General features: G+C 27.8%; 2 protein-coding genes across 2 annotated transcripts in view; one reads left to right on the forward strand and one right to left on the reverse strand.

Annotated features, from left to right (window-relative positions):
- Positions 1-20,032, reverse strand: part of LOC111620613 (methionine aminopeptidase 2-like) — an 81,014-nt gene that overhangs the window by 49,170 nt on the left and 11,812 nt on the right. The window contains exons 2-8 of the mRNA XM_023362579.1: positions 18,606-18,710; positions 10,289-10,444; positions 8,321-8,404; positions 8,104-8,208; positions 6,198-6,266; positions 3,532-3,643; positions 1,449-1,554 (exon numbers count right to left, since the gene is read on the reverse strand). Coding sequence (XP_023218347.1) covers positions 1,449-1,554; positions 3,532-3,643; positions 6,198-6,266; positions 8,104-8,208; positions 8,321-8,404; positions 10,289-10,444; positions 18,606-18,710 — 737 coding nt within the window. The remainder of the gene's footprint in view (positions 1-1,448; positions 1,555-3,531; positions 3,644-6,197; positions 6,267-8,103; positions 8,209-8,320; positions 8,405-10,288; positions 10,445-18,605; positions 18,711-20,032) is intronic.
- On the forward strand, positions 11,652-13,157 carry LOC111620600. Its single transcript, XM_023362561.1, has one exon. The coding sequence runs from the start codon at positions 12,288-12,290 to the stop codon at positions 13,086-13,088; it is 801 nt and encodes a 266-aa protein (XP_023218329.1). The 5' UTR covers positions 11,652-12,287; the 3' UTR covers positions 13,089-13,157.

Genomic DNA, 20,032 nt, shown 5'->3' on the forward strand with positions numbered 1-20,032 from the left:
ATTATTATTATTATTAAAAATTGTACACAATTCACTGAAAGAAAAAAAATGATAATAAAGTAGTCCTCTTTAATTAAAGATTTATTCATAATTTTCAATATATGCAATTTAATAGTTTCAAGCTAAAATTTTGTAAATCTGCAAATTGATATAAATTCTGTTCCAATATGACCTTTTATCATAGAATTGTAAAATGAAGTAAATTATTACCAAAATGAACACATCAAACATTGAACTTGGTAAGTTGAACAAAAGGCCACTTTTAATATTTCCTTTTTCTAATTTGTTTTTATTTCTTACCTTTATTATTGTTCATTGAAATGATTTTTTATCTGGAAGCAGTAAGTCATAATTATTTTCATTTATTAAAACTATTTGCAATCAAGTTATCTAATCCTATATCTAGTTATGTATTTTTACACATGTTCTGGTCTTTCTTTTCCGTCATCACTATTTTATTTCCTTATCTTCTTTTTATGGATTATTATAATAATTCCTAATGGAGTCTGTAAATGAACTAATTCAAGATCATTTTCATTTTTTTCATTAAAAGAAAGATTTTCTTATCGCAAAGTTCCCAATTACAGTGGTTATGGCCTTTCTTTTTGTGCTCTCTGAGCATTAAAGGGCCTAAAACCACAAAAAAAAAAGTACAGTGGCTTTCAAGAATATAATCTTGCAATTGGTAAAATTCTGTTGTATAATGAGGTTGATAACATATCATACCTATTGAGATTTTTTTTTTATTCTTTTAATCATGTGGGCTTTTTCCTCAAGCTCATAGGTTTGGCCAGGCCCACAATGAGTAGCCAGATGGTGAGGGACAGGACCCAACATATCTAAAACAAGACCTTCAAAAACTTTCTGGTGTTTTCAACCATCTGAATGCAGTTCCAGGTCCCAGAGTGAGAGTAGGCTGATGCCTTAACTGTCTCGCCATCTGGCTGACATAAAGATGATTTAAAACAACTGAATGCATTAACTATCACCAAATCAATTTCAACATTTAAATTGTTCTTGTTTTAAGGGAATTTAAAATACATTCATTTTAATTATTACTTTAACTTCAATTTCATAAGTCTAGATCAGATTATGTTTTAACAAAATTTATACACACACTTCACATCAAATTATAAAAATAGCATAACACATTAGATAAACTGTTTTTCAGTGTTAACAGCTTTTATAAACATAAAATATATATATATATAACTTTTTATGATGTATTTTATGTTCTTGTCTGATGAAGACTATAAGATGAAGACAATAATACATTATCAAAAGTACTTGCATATATTTTATGTTTATAAAAGCTGTTAATGCCAAAAGACAGCTTACTCAATGTGTTATTTAAAATTATGCTTTTATATTGAAATCTAATATTCATAAGTTGAAATTCACAGTTTTTGAAAAATACTTATGATAAAATTTATTATTGAAATTTATACCTGTCTGTGAGCTTCAGCAGCTTGCCGAATTTCCTTATAGATATCACTTTGCATCCTTTCCAAAGCACGCTTTTCTTCATCTGTGTATCTCTGTTTGGCCATTTTTCTGAAAAAATTAGAAATATTTTTATGCCAAGTTGATATTTAAATCATTAAATTATATTTGACAATTTTTAGACCATTTACTTGCCAAATGCATCTTTTGTTTCAAAAAGTCACAGTAATTCATGAAGAATTTTAGCATAGTTTATTCACCCTCCACATTAAACATAATTAAAATCTTATAATTAACATATCATATTTCCTTAAGACTAAATTGCATTTTTGTCCTAAAAATGACAGCATGAAAAGTATATTAATACTATACATAATGTGCTTAGGGATATAAATTTTATATAAAATCCTTTACAATACAATAAAAAGAATTAACTTCTGTGCTTCCATCTCTAGAAGTAATTCAGATCTTTAAAAAGCATTATAGAATAAATCCCAACTACACTGTAAAAGAATTAGTAACTGGTACACTTTATAAGATAAACCATTACCCATATGGGAAAAGCTGCATGGCAAATAGTTTGAGAAAATCATTCTAAACTGTTTTCAACGCATGGGTTCATCAATAAATCTGACAAAAGATCATCAGACTTATTGATGAACATCTTTACTTTTTGAAGAACCTGTGATTGATAATTAAGGCAAAGTTTAATTCAACACATTCATAAAGCTTATGTCTTTTAATGTTGTCGAAACCATGTTGTATTTGCTTATTGTGTACAGGCACAATGAAGTGACGTTTTTCTCAACACTGGGCTAGTTGAATCTTTTATTTAGTTAGACTAAAATAACTAACTAACTAAATAAAAGATTCAACTAGCCCAGTGTTGAGAAAAACGTCACTTCATTGTGCCTGTACACAACAACAACACTTATGTCTTTTCCTGAAAATATCATTTTTGGAGATGGGCAATGAATAGCATTCTTCAATGTAATCAATATTGTTATCCACTAATGAACTAATCAGCAGTTTGTTAATTTTAAACAAAATATTGTTAGCAATTCTTTCAATGAAGAATTAGATGACATTACTCACAAGTAAAATAAACAAAAAGAATTGCTATTTAAGTGCTGGGGATATTTTTAAAAGAAAAAAATTTTGGAGACTACTTTCATATGATAAACATTTATGTACATAAAATCTGTTATGTCAATTACTACATTATTATGCATGTGTGTACATGAATTATTCAAAAATTACAAGAAAAATTTTTATAAATTTTACAGAAGCATATAAGAAATTTGCAGTCAGAGATATTTTACTGCCATTCTAGGTAAAAAATCTTCATACTTCACAAAAATTAGAAAAAATATTGTCTATTCTCTTGTTACAAACATATTTTAAAACTACAAAAGGAATAAGCACTGTGTGTGAGCACTATGTTAGAGTGCAGACTAAAAGTATATCTAATTTCTAAAAAGTTAAATAGAGAATAGATGCATTTAATAAACTCAAATAAGAATAAATTAGTTTAAAATTTAAAAACAAATTTTCATTATAAAAACAATAAATATGACAACAGTTGTTACTGAACTATAAAAATATCAAACTATGTTAAAAGAAACTAAAAATTTTATAAGTTTTTTTAAAACTAAATTTTTAAAATAATCTATGAAAAAAGTAGATTTTTACAACTAAAAATTATATAGATTTTCAACAAAGACATGATAAATGTATTGATAACAGATATTAGTTAAGGACTGTAACCATCTGTGCACACAGTAATTAATATATATATGATAAAAACATTCATATGGAATTGCTGCCTCCAAATATTATAGTATTAAATCAGTTTATAGCAAGTTTCATGTCAGTATTCAATTATTAACAAGTAAAATGTATTATAAATTTTACAAAACATTTTATTTAACATTACCAATACAAAAATGAGAAATAGTTTATATTTTGATATTAACTACTATATTCATTATAAATTTTTCAACCAAAGAAATCACATCAGAAAATCTATAGTTTGATTTTGAATTTATCAATAACTTAATAAAGAAATATACATATATATAAACTTACCCATCTATTAAAGCATTGTAACTCATTTCTTCTCCAACTGGAAAATTGCCATCTGGAAACAAATCACAAACAGGGATAGTTGGTGGATTTGTCTGCTGCTTTGGACCAGTTCCTATTTATATAAATTTTGTTCATTTAAAAAAAAATTTCTTTCTTATTCTGATATCAGTTTGTGTTTATACTTTTGTATCATCTTTATAAATAATGTAGACTAATAAATTTCAAAATCAATTATCAGAATTATTACAATATACAGATTACTATTAATTACTGGTTTAATAACTTAAAAGTTTAAGATTATTTATTTCAGTTAAAAATATAAAGTAATACAGAAAAGTTGCTGTATTGCAATTTTGTTTCTAACAATCACAATAATAAAGCCAATATCAATCTAAATGTTCACAGACCATTTTATTTCATTAAAAACATAATTTACAGGGTTTGTACTCAAATTTTTGTTTTAAATTCCATGACTTTCCCTGGTCAACTTTACAAATTCCTTGACACTCATGTCCCTTGCAGTACATCACATTGACTAAATGTAGCAGAGTTTGAATTACTATTGCTTCTCCAACTTTTTAATAAGTTATTTTTTCTAATGAACAGTTATATACTTTTATAACTGTTCATTATAAATTAAATTATTAAAACTACAAATAAAATGTTTTATTAAAGTAAAGTAGTTTATTCTGTTATTAATCCAAAACTATAAATCTACATGGCTTTGAAAAAAGAAAACAGCAATTATTTATTTATTATTTATTAACAAATCCCATAAAATCCACATACAAAATGTATATCTTTATTAAATTTATCCCTAACAAATGTTGAATGAAATAAATGAATTTTGCTGGATGTCTGAAGAGAAGGGGGTTACAGAAACTTAGACAAACTGGCACAATGGGGGAAGGGGAAGTAAAAATTTCAAGAAAAATGTGGATGTAATTTATGGACAGAACCTTACCTGATGATGTTTGTTCTAAATTAATGAAAATATTTATTATAGTAAAAATAGTTGCTTTTAACTAGCTTTTTGAGTGTGTTTGAAATTGCTGTTATGGTATCTATCAGTTTTGACTTGGTGTAAATAGCTTGCAAATGTTTCCCTTATAATCCAAGTTTTTTTTTATTAAAATTGTAATCAGCTTCCAGACATTTTATGCCTTTAAAACAACAAGAATTCTGACTTTTACTAATTATTAGTAATTTTAATTTTTTGCTACCAATCATATTAGCATCAACCATATTGTTACATGTTCTTTGCTATGTTTTCAGCAAAAGCACATATTTTATAAAGCTAATGTTTTATCAGGAAAACATTTAAAGAATAACCCAGTTTCGTCTGTAATAAAAATATTTGTTAAAATAAAAAAAAAGTCCAATTGCAATTCTTCCAATAACTTTATACTGTAAACAGAATGCTTTGCCTAACACTTATCTTTGTTAATTTTAATACTTTCACTACATATAGCATTTTGGAAAATGCCATGTCTAAATTTGTCTAACTACCCAGTACTAGCTTAAAATTCTGGTCAGTTTAGAGCAGGGGTCTCAAACTCAAATGCTGCAAAGGGCCACTTCAAAATAGATGTATATCAGATGTGGGCTGTATTCATTATTATTCAGTAAACCAAAACATACTGTAATTTTAAAAGACTAATAGAAGCCCTTTTGTTGCCAGGCCTTTATGACTTTGTAAACAGTTTCACATTTGAATTTTTTCTGTTTTAATCCCCACAAGATGTTAGAAACATTGATTTTTAGAAAAGAAGTCATCAAGGCTGCAAGCCAGATATGAAGCATTGAAGGGTCATGTCTGACCCATGGGCTGATAGTTTAGAGCTTTGGTAAAATTCTAAATCTTTTTTTGATATACTTCCTGATACACAAATATTCTTATTCTGGAAGATTAGCTACTTGAATACCACTTCATTATCATCAATGTTTATTCTCAAAATTTAGATATTCAGATTTTTTTCACAACCTATTTTTTATTTTCAAACTGTTGAAAGTGAATTGGCTGGTATACCAAAACAAAACAATATTCTTTTTGTTGTCCCCCATTTGAACTTCATTACTAATCTGTACTTTTAAAGAAAAACTACACTTAATACTTATATTTATGTTTAGACATAATGGATTTTGCTATTATACTAAACACATTTTACTGCATACTTCACAGTAGTCTCTCACATCAATACAGAGAAAGCAATGACAATATGATTTTTTACTCTATTCCACTTGACAAGTTTTCTTAATGAAAATCTTCCATTACTAGAAAGTTTGTCCCCAACAGACGTATATAATTACCTAAAAATAATCATAACTGAATGCTAACATCATATATCTCTCACAAGGACTTCCATTCCCATCTATTTTGAGGTTTACACCTAATAATCTGGTTTTAAAAACTTCATTATATAGAAGTTAAACTTTTCAAAATGGGAACAACCTTCACTGTGTAAAAAAACCAGCATATTTTCAGCATTCCATGAAGATTTGTTACAAATTTATAAAGAGAAATTTGTAATACGAAAGTTTAACTGCATATGTTAAGAGCTGCAATTTAATAAAATTTAAAAAGAATTATAATATAACAAAATATCATATCACCTAGATTAAAAAAAATTCAAAAGATTGTAATAGGAACAAAAATTTTTAATTACCTTTTCCTTTCTTCTTCTTCTTCTTTCGGCCAACATTTTCAGTTGACTCAACTTTATCTTCATCATCAACTGTTTAAAATCATAAAATTTTATTACAAATATTAGCTTTGGATAAAAATTTTACATAAAGAATTATTTAACTTATTGCCTGAACCTGAATTTTAAATTATATTGTTTATTGTTCTATTTATTAATATTTTAATGAATTTATTGTCAAATAATTTAAAATAGCATGTTAAATATCTTTTCATAATAGCATGTTAATAATATCTTTTCATAAGTATTTTTCATCCCAATCAATCCTAATTTTTAAATATTGTAATTAGTTTCAAAAGGTTTGATTATTCAGTTTATATAAAAATTCAAATTACAATCCTTTTTTAAATTAAGTACCACTTACTGACACATCTATTTTATTATTTTGAATGTTTCAATATTTTTGAAGAATGTTTGACTAGTATAGTTTTTGATATGTTATTCTTTAATGAATAAAATACTATACATTAGTTTTACAAACTTTGTAATAATTTTAAAAATAAATAAAATCAGTTATTATATTAATCAAGTGTCAAGAATTATCTACTAAATCATTCAAATTACTTTAACTTTAAATATAATACGACTAGTAAATTGTCGGTGATCTGTACAGTGATTTGTATCAATTTGTACAGTGATGTTTCATACTTTGAATTTAATTTGTTCCAGGAGGCCATTTGAACTCTGAATTGTTTGAAGTCTAGATCATTTTCTCATTTAGAAATAATGGAAAGTGAATTAATCTCTTCCCAAATCCTAAACAATACTCATTTTGTTAAAATTAAACAGCAAATACACATAATTCAAGATAAAAATAACACAACTAAATGCTCTAAATAATAAATTTAATCCTGAAAACAATAAATAAAATATGTAGATACTGTCTCTTTCTTGTCTCAACAAGTCTCTTATTAGACAAGAAAGAGACAGTATCTACATATTTCTAGTATACATATAGTATGAAACTCTTTCTTTCTTGTCTCAACAAGTCTCTTGTTGAGACAAGAAAGAGAGAGAGAGTTTCATACTATCATCCAATATGCCACCTAGCTGGCTTACTCCCCACACACTATTAAGAGACTTATTCGCAATCTTTCCAGCACTGCCTCCACTCTACTAATTAAATCCACTCAAAGAAATTCAGTTCAAGAACATCACCTACAACAAGTCTCTTGCCACCCTTTACAAAGACATTTCACAAGGAAACAAATTTCAGCTGGCCTTTCCCAGAAGTCCCAATATTGCCTCACTCCTCTGTAATGCCAAAGTCTGTCTCAAACAAGTACCACCTGCCAGGCACATCTACAGTATCCCCATCTTTGATCATCGTTATAACTGCTGCTTACAATACATAGGAGCTGTCTCACCTGCTTCATACCTGTCTCAAAGAACGTCATATGTCTATCAAAAAAGGTTTAACCAAAACAGCTTTGGCTATCTATGCATCTGACTCAGGCATCCAGGTAGATTTCCACAAGTGGAAATTTACAAAGCCACCCACCATAACTCAGCCATAAATTATCGCAACGTTGACTCCTTTCTCACTGCCTGGAATTCTTTCTATGAATTACAAACTTTCCCCTTCCTCTTCCTTTGCTTCTTGTCTTATGTCATACTCCATTCCCACTATGCATGTGTTAGGCAATCCCCTGTGTTTTCTCTAGTTTGTTTCCTGATTATGCCCATTCAACACAGGCAAAAATGTTCGCACTTTGTTTAAAATATTGTTGCTGGTTTGTTAGGTTATTTCTGTATTATTATTTGCTATTCTCAACCAGTTGTTAAGTAGCAGTTATTAAATTAATTGAATTAGTTAGGCCATATATAACTAAAATCACATTTATCAAATAAGCATAGGAAAAAAAATTACCTCCATCTCCTTTGTCTTCTTTTTTATCATCCAATTTCTGTTGTTGTAATTGGTTTGTCATTTCACCTGTATCAATTTCACTTTCATCTTCATGTGGTCCTGGTGCTGTTAAAAAAAAAAAAAATTGTTAAAATCTTTTATGTAATGAGAAAAAAATAAAAGATAGATCCAGATAAGTATTAAATTATCATTATTCAAAAGTATCGTTGTCAATTACTTAATGTAAATCTTTGCATTGTACTGTACATATATAAATATCTCAAAACCCAATCTATTATTCCAAAGTAATCCAGTAGTTTACATCAGGCTAGTTTTTCACAATTATTTTTAATTAATTTTTTTTAAATGATTATAATTAAATTGATTAAAAATAATTGAAAAAAAACTATCTTGATATAATCCTGTACTTGTTTGACTTTGCATTCTATCAAAAGAAAAAAAAGTAAAATTGTACAGGACATGAAAATTAATCTTTAAAAACTCAGCAATTAAAAATCAGAAATAATTTTTATTAATTATAAAAAATCATTATAACTCAGAGAAATCATTATTAATATTTTAATAAAAATAATACATTAATGTATTTTAAATAAAATTATGCAATAAAAATGAATTTTTTTAAACTAGCCATCAAAGATTGTAATTTTTTTCAAAATTATAATACAAGAAAACCAATTACAAAAATCCTACATAATAAATACCAATTTTATAATATTAAACATAAAAAATGTAAAAATATAAGCAACAATTTATCTATATGTAATCAGAAGTTTATCATTCATTAAATACTAAAATAGAATTAAATTCCTATAGTTATATTTAGGAAACCAAAATTTTCAATCCTTTTCTTCTAAAATAATCCTTGAATAATATTCTTTACTCTTATCATTTATTTTAAAATATTAAATATAGAAAAATGTAAAACAATTATTAAGTCCTGTATAATGGTATGATTAATACTCATTAAGCAAACAATTTTTTCAGATATACTTGACACTATCTCATTCTATGAAGATAAGCAAATATTTTGATTCTAATTTTAACATTATTATTAATTTAATAACATTTGAATATTATTTTAAAATTTTTAATTAAACAATGTAGAGAAAAACAAATAATCTTAAATTTGAAAAAAGTTATGGCAAGAATGATTAAGAAAGCAATTAATAGTTACAATATAATCAAAATAGTACTTTAATTTTGTAGTATTTTCCTAGCAAATAATTAAAGTTTTGTATCATAAGAATCTTGATTAAATTATTTTTCAAATAAATAGTTAACTTTTTATGGAAAAAGTTTTAAGTAAAATTAAATTTTTTGACTTATTTGAATATGAGAAACATCTGATTAAATTATCTGATATTCCGTATATTATTTCTGAAAAATTTGTTTCAAAGATTTTATTTAAATTTAATTATTATTAATTTATTTAACTTATAAAGCAAATAGAAAATAGATCTTGAAATTTACTAAAACAACCATGATTTAAAAGTTAGCAACTGCTTATGTCATTAACCCATATTCTAAAAATAATTTTGTCAGACCACTTTCTGGCAATTTTTAAGACTTAAAGACAAACTAGTTTTGAAAAGTAAAAGTTATTCAGTTTAAATACTACTTAAAACTTTAATTATAACATTTTAATACATAAATAAAACAGTTTCAATTATTCTTCAAGACTAAAATTTCACTCAATTAAAATTTTTGCAATTGCAACCATAAATATTAATGTCATGAAATTTTTATGTCACATTTGCTTAATTAATGTTGAAAAAAACTGATAAAACAATGATCATTTGTCATTTTTCTAAGTGTTAGCATGTTTTATATTAAAATATCTGAATTTCATTTTAGCAAATATAAGATTCATTTTATATTTAATAAATATAAAAATCATCATTTTTTGTATTGCCTATCTTAGCATTAAAATCTCCCATTATTATAAATATGTCATTCTGTGGTATTTTTGTGATGATGTTTTCAATTTGTGTGTACACTGTGTCCACTTCATCATCCAAAGCAGCCAAAGTGAACATATAAACCTGAATAATATGAAGATTTACTGACCCGGAAGATATTGTAATTTTGATTATACGGTCATTGATAGGTTCATAGTCTTCCACAAATTTTGTTAAGCATTTGTCAATAACAAAGACCACTCTATTACGTCTATTTTTGGTCATACCTGAAACATATATTGTGTGATCAATTGTATCAAAATGACCACTCTCTCTCCAATGTGTTTCGAAGATGCCACAAATCAGTATATTCTCTTGATTAAGCTCTCTTTCTACTATGCAGAGCTTTCCAGTCTGTAAAAGTCCTCTTACATTCCAAGTAACTAAAGATAAATTTCTCCTTAGATGTAATTTTAAATTTCTTCCAGAAGCATATTTCGCTTGTGGTGCCTGGTTTGCCTATGTCCACATGCCTGGTAGCCCATTTCACATCAAATGACCTGGAATCAGTTTGATTCTACGTCATTTGATACCAAACTGATTCGCCATGCATATCATTGATACCATTATTGCTCATCCTCATCATAATATTCTCATGGGAAAATAATCAGGTGGTTTTCCGTTGCCTGCCTGATCCGTTGATTAAAATCGGTTTCAAACTATTTGAACTTAAGTAGATATGTTAGTGTAAAATGATGATAATCTACAGGGCATTATAGGACAATTACGACTGAACACCAGAAATGAGAGAGGAAATAGACCCCTTCAGTTTGCAATCGATAACAGTTTTTCAATAACTAACACCATGTTCAAACACCATTATCGGTGTCTTTCTACTTGGACATCCTCAACAGGTGAATATAAAAACCAAATTGATTACATGTTAATAAGAACAAGATGGAGATCATCAGTAAATGTCAGAGCAAGACCTGGGTATTCTGAAACTCTGATCATAAGCTATTAAAAGCAGAAGTAACATTAAAACTCCATACGACAAAAATATCAAAGATCAACCCAAGACTTGAGACTCCAGTTAGTTCAATCTTACAACAGACTCTCCAAAATTTCGACACTCCATCCTTTACAAACAATCCAGATGTTTTATGGACACAAACAAAAAGTTGAATTTTAACTGGAGTACAACAATGCACCAGACAACATTGGCCACAGAAAAAGAAACATTGGAAGACAAATAGTACCCTTGAATTAACAGATGAAAGAAAAAAATTAACAACTTCAGCAATTGTTGCAGATGAAAAGAAGAAAGAGCTAGACAAAAAAATCAAAAAGGCCTGTAAGAAAGACAAAAATGATTATATCGACAGTATATGCAATGAAATTGAAGTGCATGCAAATAATAATCAAACTCATGAACTATACAATAAATAGATATCTAGCAAGAAAGTTCAAATCATGCACACAAATAATTAAAAATGATGAAAATGAAATCATAACTGCTGCGGAGGGGATTGCGAATGTCTGGAGGAAGTATTGTGAGAAACTTTATAAAGACACTGGACAAACAAATAGTAATAATCAACTTCAGAATGGATGGACAGAGGAAGTTGAACCATGTATTCTTAAATCAGAGGTAGAAAAGGCCATAAATACATTAAGAAATCACAAAGCTCCAGGACCTGACAATATAACCTCTAAAATTTTAAAAGCATGTGAGAACTGGGTGTTGACATATTTCATAAAATCTGCACATTAATTTGGAAATCTAAGAGATGGTCAGAAGAATGGTGTAAATCAATATTTATTCCAATTTATAAAAAAAGTGCACCAACAGACTGTAGTAACTACAGAACTATCAGCCTAATTAACTATGCCAGTAATGCTACAAATAATTAATAACTGTTTGAAACCCTTCCTATTACCTGAAATAGCTAAAGAGCAGTCGGGGTTTATCCCTGGTAAATGAACTCATGAACAAATCTTGAACGCTTGACAAATCATTGAAAAAGCCTATGAATTTAATGTCAAAGTTTACCTTTGTTTCATAGACTATATCAAAGCCTTTCATTGTGTAAAATGACACAAATTATGGCCTACTCTCCAGAACATGGGAGTCCTGCACCATATTATTTCGATGATCAGAAATTTATATGAGAATAACTCTGCAAGAGTAAGCTACCAAAACTGTGTCTAATACATTTAAATAATACATCTGAAGCTGGTGAAGCTGGTTTCCCTTTACTCTTTAATGCTTATTCTGAAATAATCATGAGAAGGGTATTAGATAACTGGGACAGAGGCATTTCCATCAGGGGCCATAAAGTTAACAACCTGAGATACACTGACAATAAACTTATTATAGCATTCAGTGAATCAGAACTTGAATATATTATCAAACATCTTGAAACTGAGAGCAGGGAATATGGATTGCTGATTAATGAAAGTAAAATAAAAGTTATGATAATTGATTGTTCCTTGACACAGACTATGGAAATTGCAGGCTATAAGGTGGTGAATGAATTTGTTTACCTTAGATCATTTCTTACAAATAAAGGCGAATGCAATAATGAAATTAAATGCAGAATTTGCCTAGCTCACAATACAACCTCTAAATTATTTAGAATTTGGAAAAATTCTGCAATCACTATTTTTAATAAACTAAAGCTCATAAGAACGCTTATTTTTCCGATTGTCACTTATGCCTCAGAAACCTGGACCATAAATGCCACTTCTCAGAAGAAACTTGATTCCTTGAAACTTGAAGATTTTGAAATATGGACATATAGAAGAATGCTGAGAATCTATTGGATGGAGCACCAAACAAATTGCTCCATCCTAAATCAACTGAAAATCATAACACGCCTTACCACTAAAATATACCAATCCTACCTTCGCTTCTTGGGATATATTTCCAGATGCAAAAATGGATTTGAGAAACAAATCCTGGAAGGGAAGATCAATGGAAAACACACTAGAGGCAGATGTCAGATTAGGTGGGCAGACCAAGTAATAATGATTACAGGACATACAATATATGAAGCCATCTACATGGCACAACACCAGGAATAGTGGAAAGATACAATTAAAGCCATCAATTTGTAATATTACCATGACCTTTGAAGGGCATAGAACTGAGAAGAAATATAAAAACTTTTTTGGTTTAATTTATGTATTTATTTGTTTTCAATTAAAAAAAACTGTTATTGTAATGTTTGGATGAATTTCTTCACAGAAAACAAACTAAAATATTCTGAACAACTCAAGTTAGTCAGTTTTATTGACTTATTCTCATTAAATATGTTTTAAATGACTGCTAATATAACAACATAGAGGATAATCAGAATAAACCAATGAAGTTCCTTGAATCATTTAACATTTTTTAAAAAATACTATATGTTTTTGTTTTCTAAGAAACTAATTACTACTACTAATCTTATTTTATGTGTTTTATTACATTTAAAATCTTTAAATTAAAAACAAAAACTTACACAACTACTTATTATTTCACATTATTGATAAAATAATGCTCACATAACAAAATTAATAAATAATTCACATATTTGATTATGTCGCCTTTTTATTAACACTATCAAATCCATAACAAAGTATCAGTTCATAGTAACAGTCTTTCTCAAACTGTAGACCACAACGTGATTTTTGGTATGTTGCATAAAGTTTTAAAGTGTGAAAACTTTGTAATTATATTTTATAGTTAAACAGCCATAGCTCAGTGCCTTCATTTATGACCCAACATGCAACTAAGTGGAAGATACGTGAATAATTCTATTTCTAGATGTTTATATTGCTAGAGGTTTCCATCATCAATTTATAATAAACAAATGTTTTAAAAGCTCTATTAGTAGCTATCATCAGATTCAAATAGAGGTGTTTGAGAACATTACAATCCCAAGTTATGGAATAAATATAAATTCAAAGTTATATGTTACATTTATCAAGTTATTATTAAGTTTAATTCATTGAGCTCATTGTATTTTATTACAAGTTTTATTTGAATTTTATGATATTTTGTTATTTTGAACAAAATTTAATGTATTCTTGTTACTTAAAATTAGAGAGGTAACTCTGAAACAATATAATATATAAAGTCTTGCAAATTATGTTAGTCACTGGTGATAGATTAATCCAGTTAGTGGAAGTAAAATATCAGTATTACTCTCATTTATTTTTACCTTATCTGAGCTTATCTTTGAGATGTGTTACAGTCTAATGTCTGATAATTTTTTGTTTGCATCAAGGATAGTTGATAAAACTGATGATGCAGAATATTAAAAGAAAAACTGCATTGAACATTTGACTGTTGTAAAGTAATGACAGCATGAAATCAAACAAATTGCACCAGCATATTAAGATAAAGGATCTAGATTTGAAAAACAATCTGCTTAAATTATTCAAACAGAAACTACAGTACATATGCAAAGTCCATGCCCCAAAAAACTCTTCTTCATGCAATCAGCTAATCACTGAGAATCACATAACTGATGCTGCAACACCAGGGGCCGTATTCTGGTCGCTGTCTTTGGTCTCTCGTCTCTCACAAGCCGGTCACTGATTGGCTGAGCCAAATGATTAGCCAATCAGTGACCAGCTTGTGAGAGACAAGAGACCAAAGACAGTGACCAGTATACCAGACATTTTCAAATGTCTCTTCTTTAGTCCACTTCTCAGTCAGTCTTTAACACTTCCTGCCATAAAAATAACCATAAAATGGGAGCTGTTTTGGAAAGAACAAATGTTTCCAATTTAACATAAGCATTAGCAATTTGATTTAGATTGCTTACTGTACCTTCTCAAAGCTTGTTCTTGAATTTTGTTTTTATTCTATTTTGGGTGTGAAGGATCATTCAACATTAGCTGATCAAATTGGCAAAACAAGCAATTTCCAGTATTATTACTGTGTAAGGATATACACTTCCGTATTTTTTAATAAATAATTGTACTATTTCAACAAATTTTAGAATGCAATTCCTTGTAAATAACAGAAAAACATCTTAATATTCTGAAAGCAAGTCCAACTTTATAAACTGTGCATAGTGATCAAAGAGTTTGAACATAGTGTTGACATTTTTCATTTTCTATTTGTTTCATATTTACAAAGTCATATGCAGAAAAACATTCTTGAATGTCAACATCTTTTTTGGAAATTATATATTATATGGCCTTGAGATCTAATCAGTAATGTATCATTCAATTTGAGACAATTTTTCTTTTGAACTGGATATTCTTCTTTTGCAATCATATAATTTGAAATGGTCTCATAATGAATAGTAAAATTTTCTTTGTGGATCTTGTCCATCTGTAGCCAACTGATTATCATTTATGATACTAATAAAAAATTTTCCTTCTGCTTCTCCAACTTTTTCTTTCAGACATCTCAGATTTGTCAAAGGTTTAATTAAAGAGAAGCTGTTTAATTTTAACATTTTGATGGGTATCTTGCCAATATTAATGAATTTAAGCAAGATCTTTAAGATCTTGCTTAAATTCATTAATATTGGCAAGATACCCATCAAAATGTGTGAGATATACACAAACCAAATGTTCTTCACAGCCTTCAGCAAATAATTTGCTATTGTATCTGTACCAGAACAAATTTTTGATTCAAGGAATATAAGAGCATCCAATGTCTGAAATATAACTCTCAGCATTTTTTTAAAGGCAACCATCTGGGAATATGCAATTCAACATGCTTAAGTATTTGTAAAAGATTCATACTTCTTGCAATGAATATAGTAGACAAAAATGCTCATTACTGTATCACTATGATTGTTACATACTGAACTGAACAAGCTAGACAACTAATGCTAATCAACAAACAGAATAATAGACAACAATCAAACTTTAATAATCTGGTCACACTGACTGACTATTCATAGCATTTAATATTTCCAGTGTAATCTTTCTCAGCTGACATCACCATGGTTAGAAACTATCAGAATTAAGTTAAACTCTGTGTTTTTGAAAGACAATTTGTACTGTTATGACACCATTGTCTAATTGTAATTCTCACATTTGTAATATGGCATTGAAATGATATGTTAATCAAATTCTGCAGCAATAACCTACACTAACATTATGCTTCCAACAGCAGTATTTGGGAAATAAGTTTGTTGCATCTCAAAAACTGAAAACTACAACAACTCACATTTCAAGTTATATTTCTATTTTTTCAGTCAGTCCTTGGAAATGAATGACAAATTTAACATGAAATTCCAAGAAGAATATTCAAACATATCACAACTTTATGAAACAATGTCTCTTGCATACAAATCAATTCTGAGCATGCAGGAAAATGTTATATAAATAGACTAATGTTTCATAATCAGTCTGGAATTTACCATTAATTACCTGCCCCTTTCAGAATTTTTGATCCACATGAGATGCAATGACATTACTCATGTGGATTAATATCATTGCATCTGAATCATCTAGTAAAATTTCTGCATTGCACACTGTTCAATAAATATCAGATGCTCACAAAAACATCAGCAACAACTGCCTAAGAAACTATTTCAGAAAGGTGGGTTTTAATTCAAATTAAAATGATAAAATAGAGGAGCCAGATTTATTACAAGAAATTACTGACATTCAGATTTTAATAGAGGGACTGAATGAAAATGATGTACTGTCTCAAGATTACATTAACACAGACCAGGCATATACAAAGATCTCGCAGTTGTGAATGATATAACAATCAAGGAAATGCTAATGTTACCTTGGCTAAATACTCTAGAAGAAATGGAACTAGATGACAACCAAGATGGAGCAACCACTTGGGTAGGTAAAAGATGTGAACTTAAATATAATTAAGATTAATTTTAAATTAAAAATTTTTATATTTCATGTATTTCAGTGATAGATATTGAAGAAAGAGAAAAAATAACTNAAAATAGCATGTTAAATATCTTTTCATAATAGCATGTTAATAATATCTTTTCATAAGTATTTTTCATCCCAATCAATCCTAATTTTTAAATATTGTAATTAGTTTCAAAAGGTTTGATTATTCAGTTTATATAAAAATTCAAATTACAATCCTTTTTTAAATTAAGTACCACTTACTGACACATCTATTTTATTATTTTGAATGTTTCAATATTTTTGAAGAATGTTTGACTAGTATAGTTTTTGATATGTTATTCTTTAATGAATAAAATACTATACATTAGTTTTACAAACTTTGTAATAATTTTAAAAATAAATAAAATCAGTTATTATATTAATCAAGTGTCAAGAATTATCTACTAAATCATTCAAATTACTTTAACTTTAAATATAATACGACTAGTAAATTGTCGGTGATCTGTACAGTGATTTGTATCAATTTGTACAGTGATGTCTCATACTTTGAATTTAATTTGTTCCAGGAGGCCATTTGAACTCTGAATTGTTTGAAGTCTAGATCATTTTCTCATTTAGAAATAATGGAAAGTGAATTAATCTCTTCCCAAATCCTAAACAATACTCATTTTGTTAAAATTAAACAGCAAATACACATAATTCAAGATAAAAATAACACAACTAAATGCTCTAAATAATAAATTTAATCCTGAAAACAATAAATAAAATATGTAGATACTGTCTCTTTCTTGTCTCAACAAGTCTCTTATTAGACAAGAAAGAGACAGTATCTACATATTTCTAGTATACATATAGTATGAAACTCTTTCTTTCTTGTCTCAACAAGTCTCTTGTTGAGACAAGAAAGAGAGAGAGAGTTTCATACTATCATCCAATATGCCACCTAGCTGGCTTACTCCCCACACACTATTAAGAGACTTATTCGCAGTCTTTCCAGCACTGCCTCCACTCTACTAATTAAATCCACTCAAAGAAATTCAGTTCAAGAACATCACCTACAACAAGTCTCTTGCCACCCTTTACAAAGACATTTCACAAGGAAACAAATTTCAGCTGGCCTTTCCCAGAAGTCCCAATACTGCCTCACTCCTCTGTAATGCCAAAGTCTGTCTCAAACAAGTACCACCTGCCAGGCACATCTACAGTATCCCCATCTTTGATCATCGTTATAACTGCTGCTTACAATACATAGGAGCTGTCTCACCTGCTTCATACCTGTCTCAAAGAACGTCATATGTCTATCAAAAAAGGTTTAACCAAAACAGCTTTGGCTATCTATGCATCTGACTCAGGCATCCAGGTAGATTTCCACAAGTGGAAATTTACAAAGCCACCCACCATAACTCAGCCATAAATTATCGCAACGTTGACTCCTTCCTCACTGCCTGGAAATCTTTCTATGAATTACAAACTTTCCCCTTCCTCTTCCTTTGCTTCTTGTCTTATGTCATACTCCATTCCCACTATGCATGTGTTAGGCAATCCCCTGTGTTTTCTCTAGTTTGTTTCCTGATTATGCCCATTCAACACAGGCAAAAATGTTCGCACTTTGTTTAAAATATTGTTGCTGGTTTGTTAGGTTATTTCTGTATTATTATTTGCTATTCTCAACCAGTTGTTAAGTAGCAGTTATTAAATTAATTGAATTAGTTAGGCCATATATAACTAAAATCACATTTATTAAATAAGCATAGGAAAAAAAATTACCTCCATCTCCTTTGTCTTCTTTTTTATCATCCAATTTCTGTTGCTGTAATTGGTTTGTCATTTCACCTGTATCAATTTCACTTTCATCTTCATGTGGTCCTGGTGCTGTTAAAAAAAAAAAAAAATTGTTAAAATCTTTTATGTAATGAGAAAAAAATAAAAGATAGATCCAGATAAGTATTAAATTATCATTATTCAAAAGTATCGTTGTCAATTACTTAATGTAAATCTTTGCATTGTACTGTACATATACAAATATCTCAAAACCCAATCTATTATTCCAAAGTAATCCAGTAGTTTACATCAGGCTAGTTTTTCACAATTATTTTTAATTAATTTTTTTTAAATGATTATAATTAAATTGATTAAAAATAATTGAAAAAAAACTATCTTGATATAATCCTGTACTTGTTTGACTTTGCATTCTATCAAAAGAAAAAAAAGTAAAATTGTACAGGACATGAAAATTAATCTTTAAAAACTCAGCAATTAAAAATCAGAAATAATTTTTATTAATTATAAAAAATCATTATAACTCAGAGAAATCATTATTAATATTTTAATAAAAATAATACATTAATGTATTTTAAATAAAATTATGCAATAAAAATGAATTTTTTTAAACTAGCCATCAAAGATTGTAATTTTTTTCAAAATTATAATACAAGAAAACCAATTACAAAAATCCTACATAATAAATACCAATTTTATAATATTAAACATAAAAAATGTAAAAATATAAGCAACAATTTATCTATATGTAATCAGAAGTTTATCATTCATTAAATACTAAAATAGAATTAAATTCCTATAGTTATATTTAGGAAACCAAAATTTTCAATCCTTTTCTTCTAAAATAATCCTTGAATAATATTCTTTACTCTTATCATTTATTTTAAAATATTAAATATAGAAAAATGTAAAACAATTATTAAGTCCTGTATAATGGTATGATTAATACTCATTAAGCAAACAATTTTTTCAGATATACTTGACACTATCTCATTCTATGAAGATAAGCAAATATTTTGATTCTAATTTTAACATTATTATTAATTTAATAACATTTGAATATTATTTTAAAATTTTTAATTAAACAATGTAGAGAAAAACAAATAATCTTAAATTTGAAAAAAGTTATGGCAAGAATGATTAAGAAAGCAATTAATAGTTACAATATAATCAAAATAGTACTTTAATTTTGTAGTATTTTCCTAGCAAATAATTAAAGTTTTGTATCATAAGAATCTTGATGAAATTATTTTTCAAATAAATAGTTAACTTTTTATGGAAAAAGTTTTAAGTAAAATTAAATTTTTTGACTTATTTGAATATGAGAAACATCTGATTAAATTATCTGATATTCCGTATATTATTTCTGAAAAAATTTGTTTCAAAGATTTTATTTAAATATTAATTATTATTAA

This window comes from Centruroides sculpturatus, unplaced genomic scaffold (genome assembly GCF_000671375.1).
Source record: "Centruroides sculpturatus isolate CEXI.00-Female unplaced genomic scaffold, Cexi_2.0 scaffold137, whole genome shotgun sequence".
Taxonomy (NCBI): domain Eukaryota; kingdom Metazoa; phylum Arthropoda; class Arachnida; order Scorpiones; family Buthidae; genus Centruroides; species Centruroides sculpturatus.

Bases quoted from the DNA above. Each gene is read 5' to 3' on its own strand.
- LOC111620600 (XM_023362561.1), top strand. From the start codon at position 12,288: ATGAGAAGGGTATTAGATAACTGGGACAGAGGCATTTCCATCAGGGGC.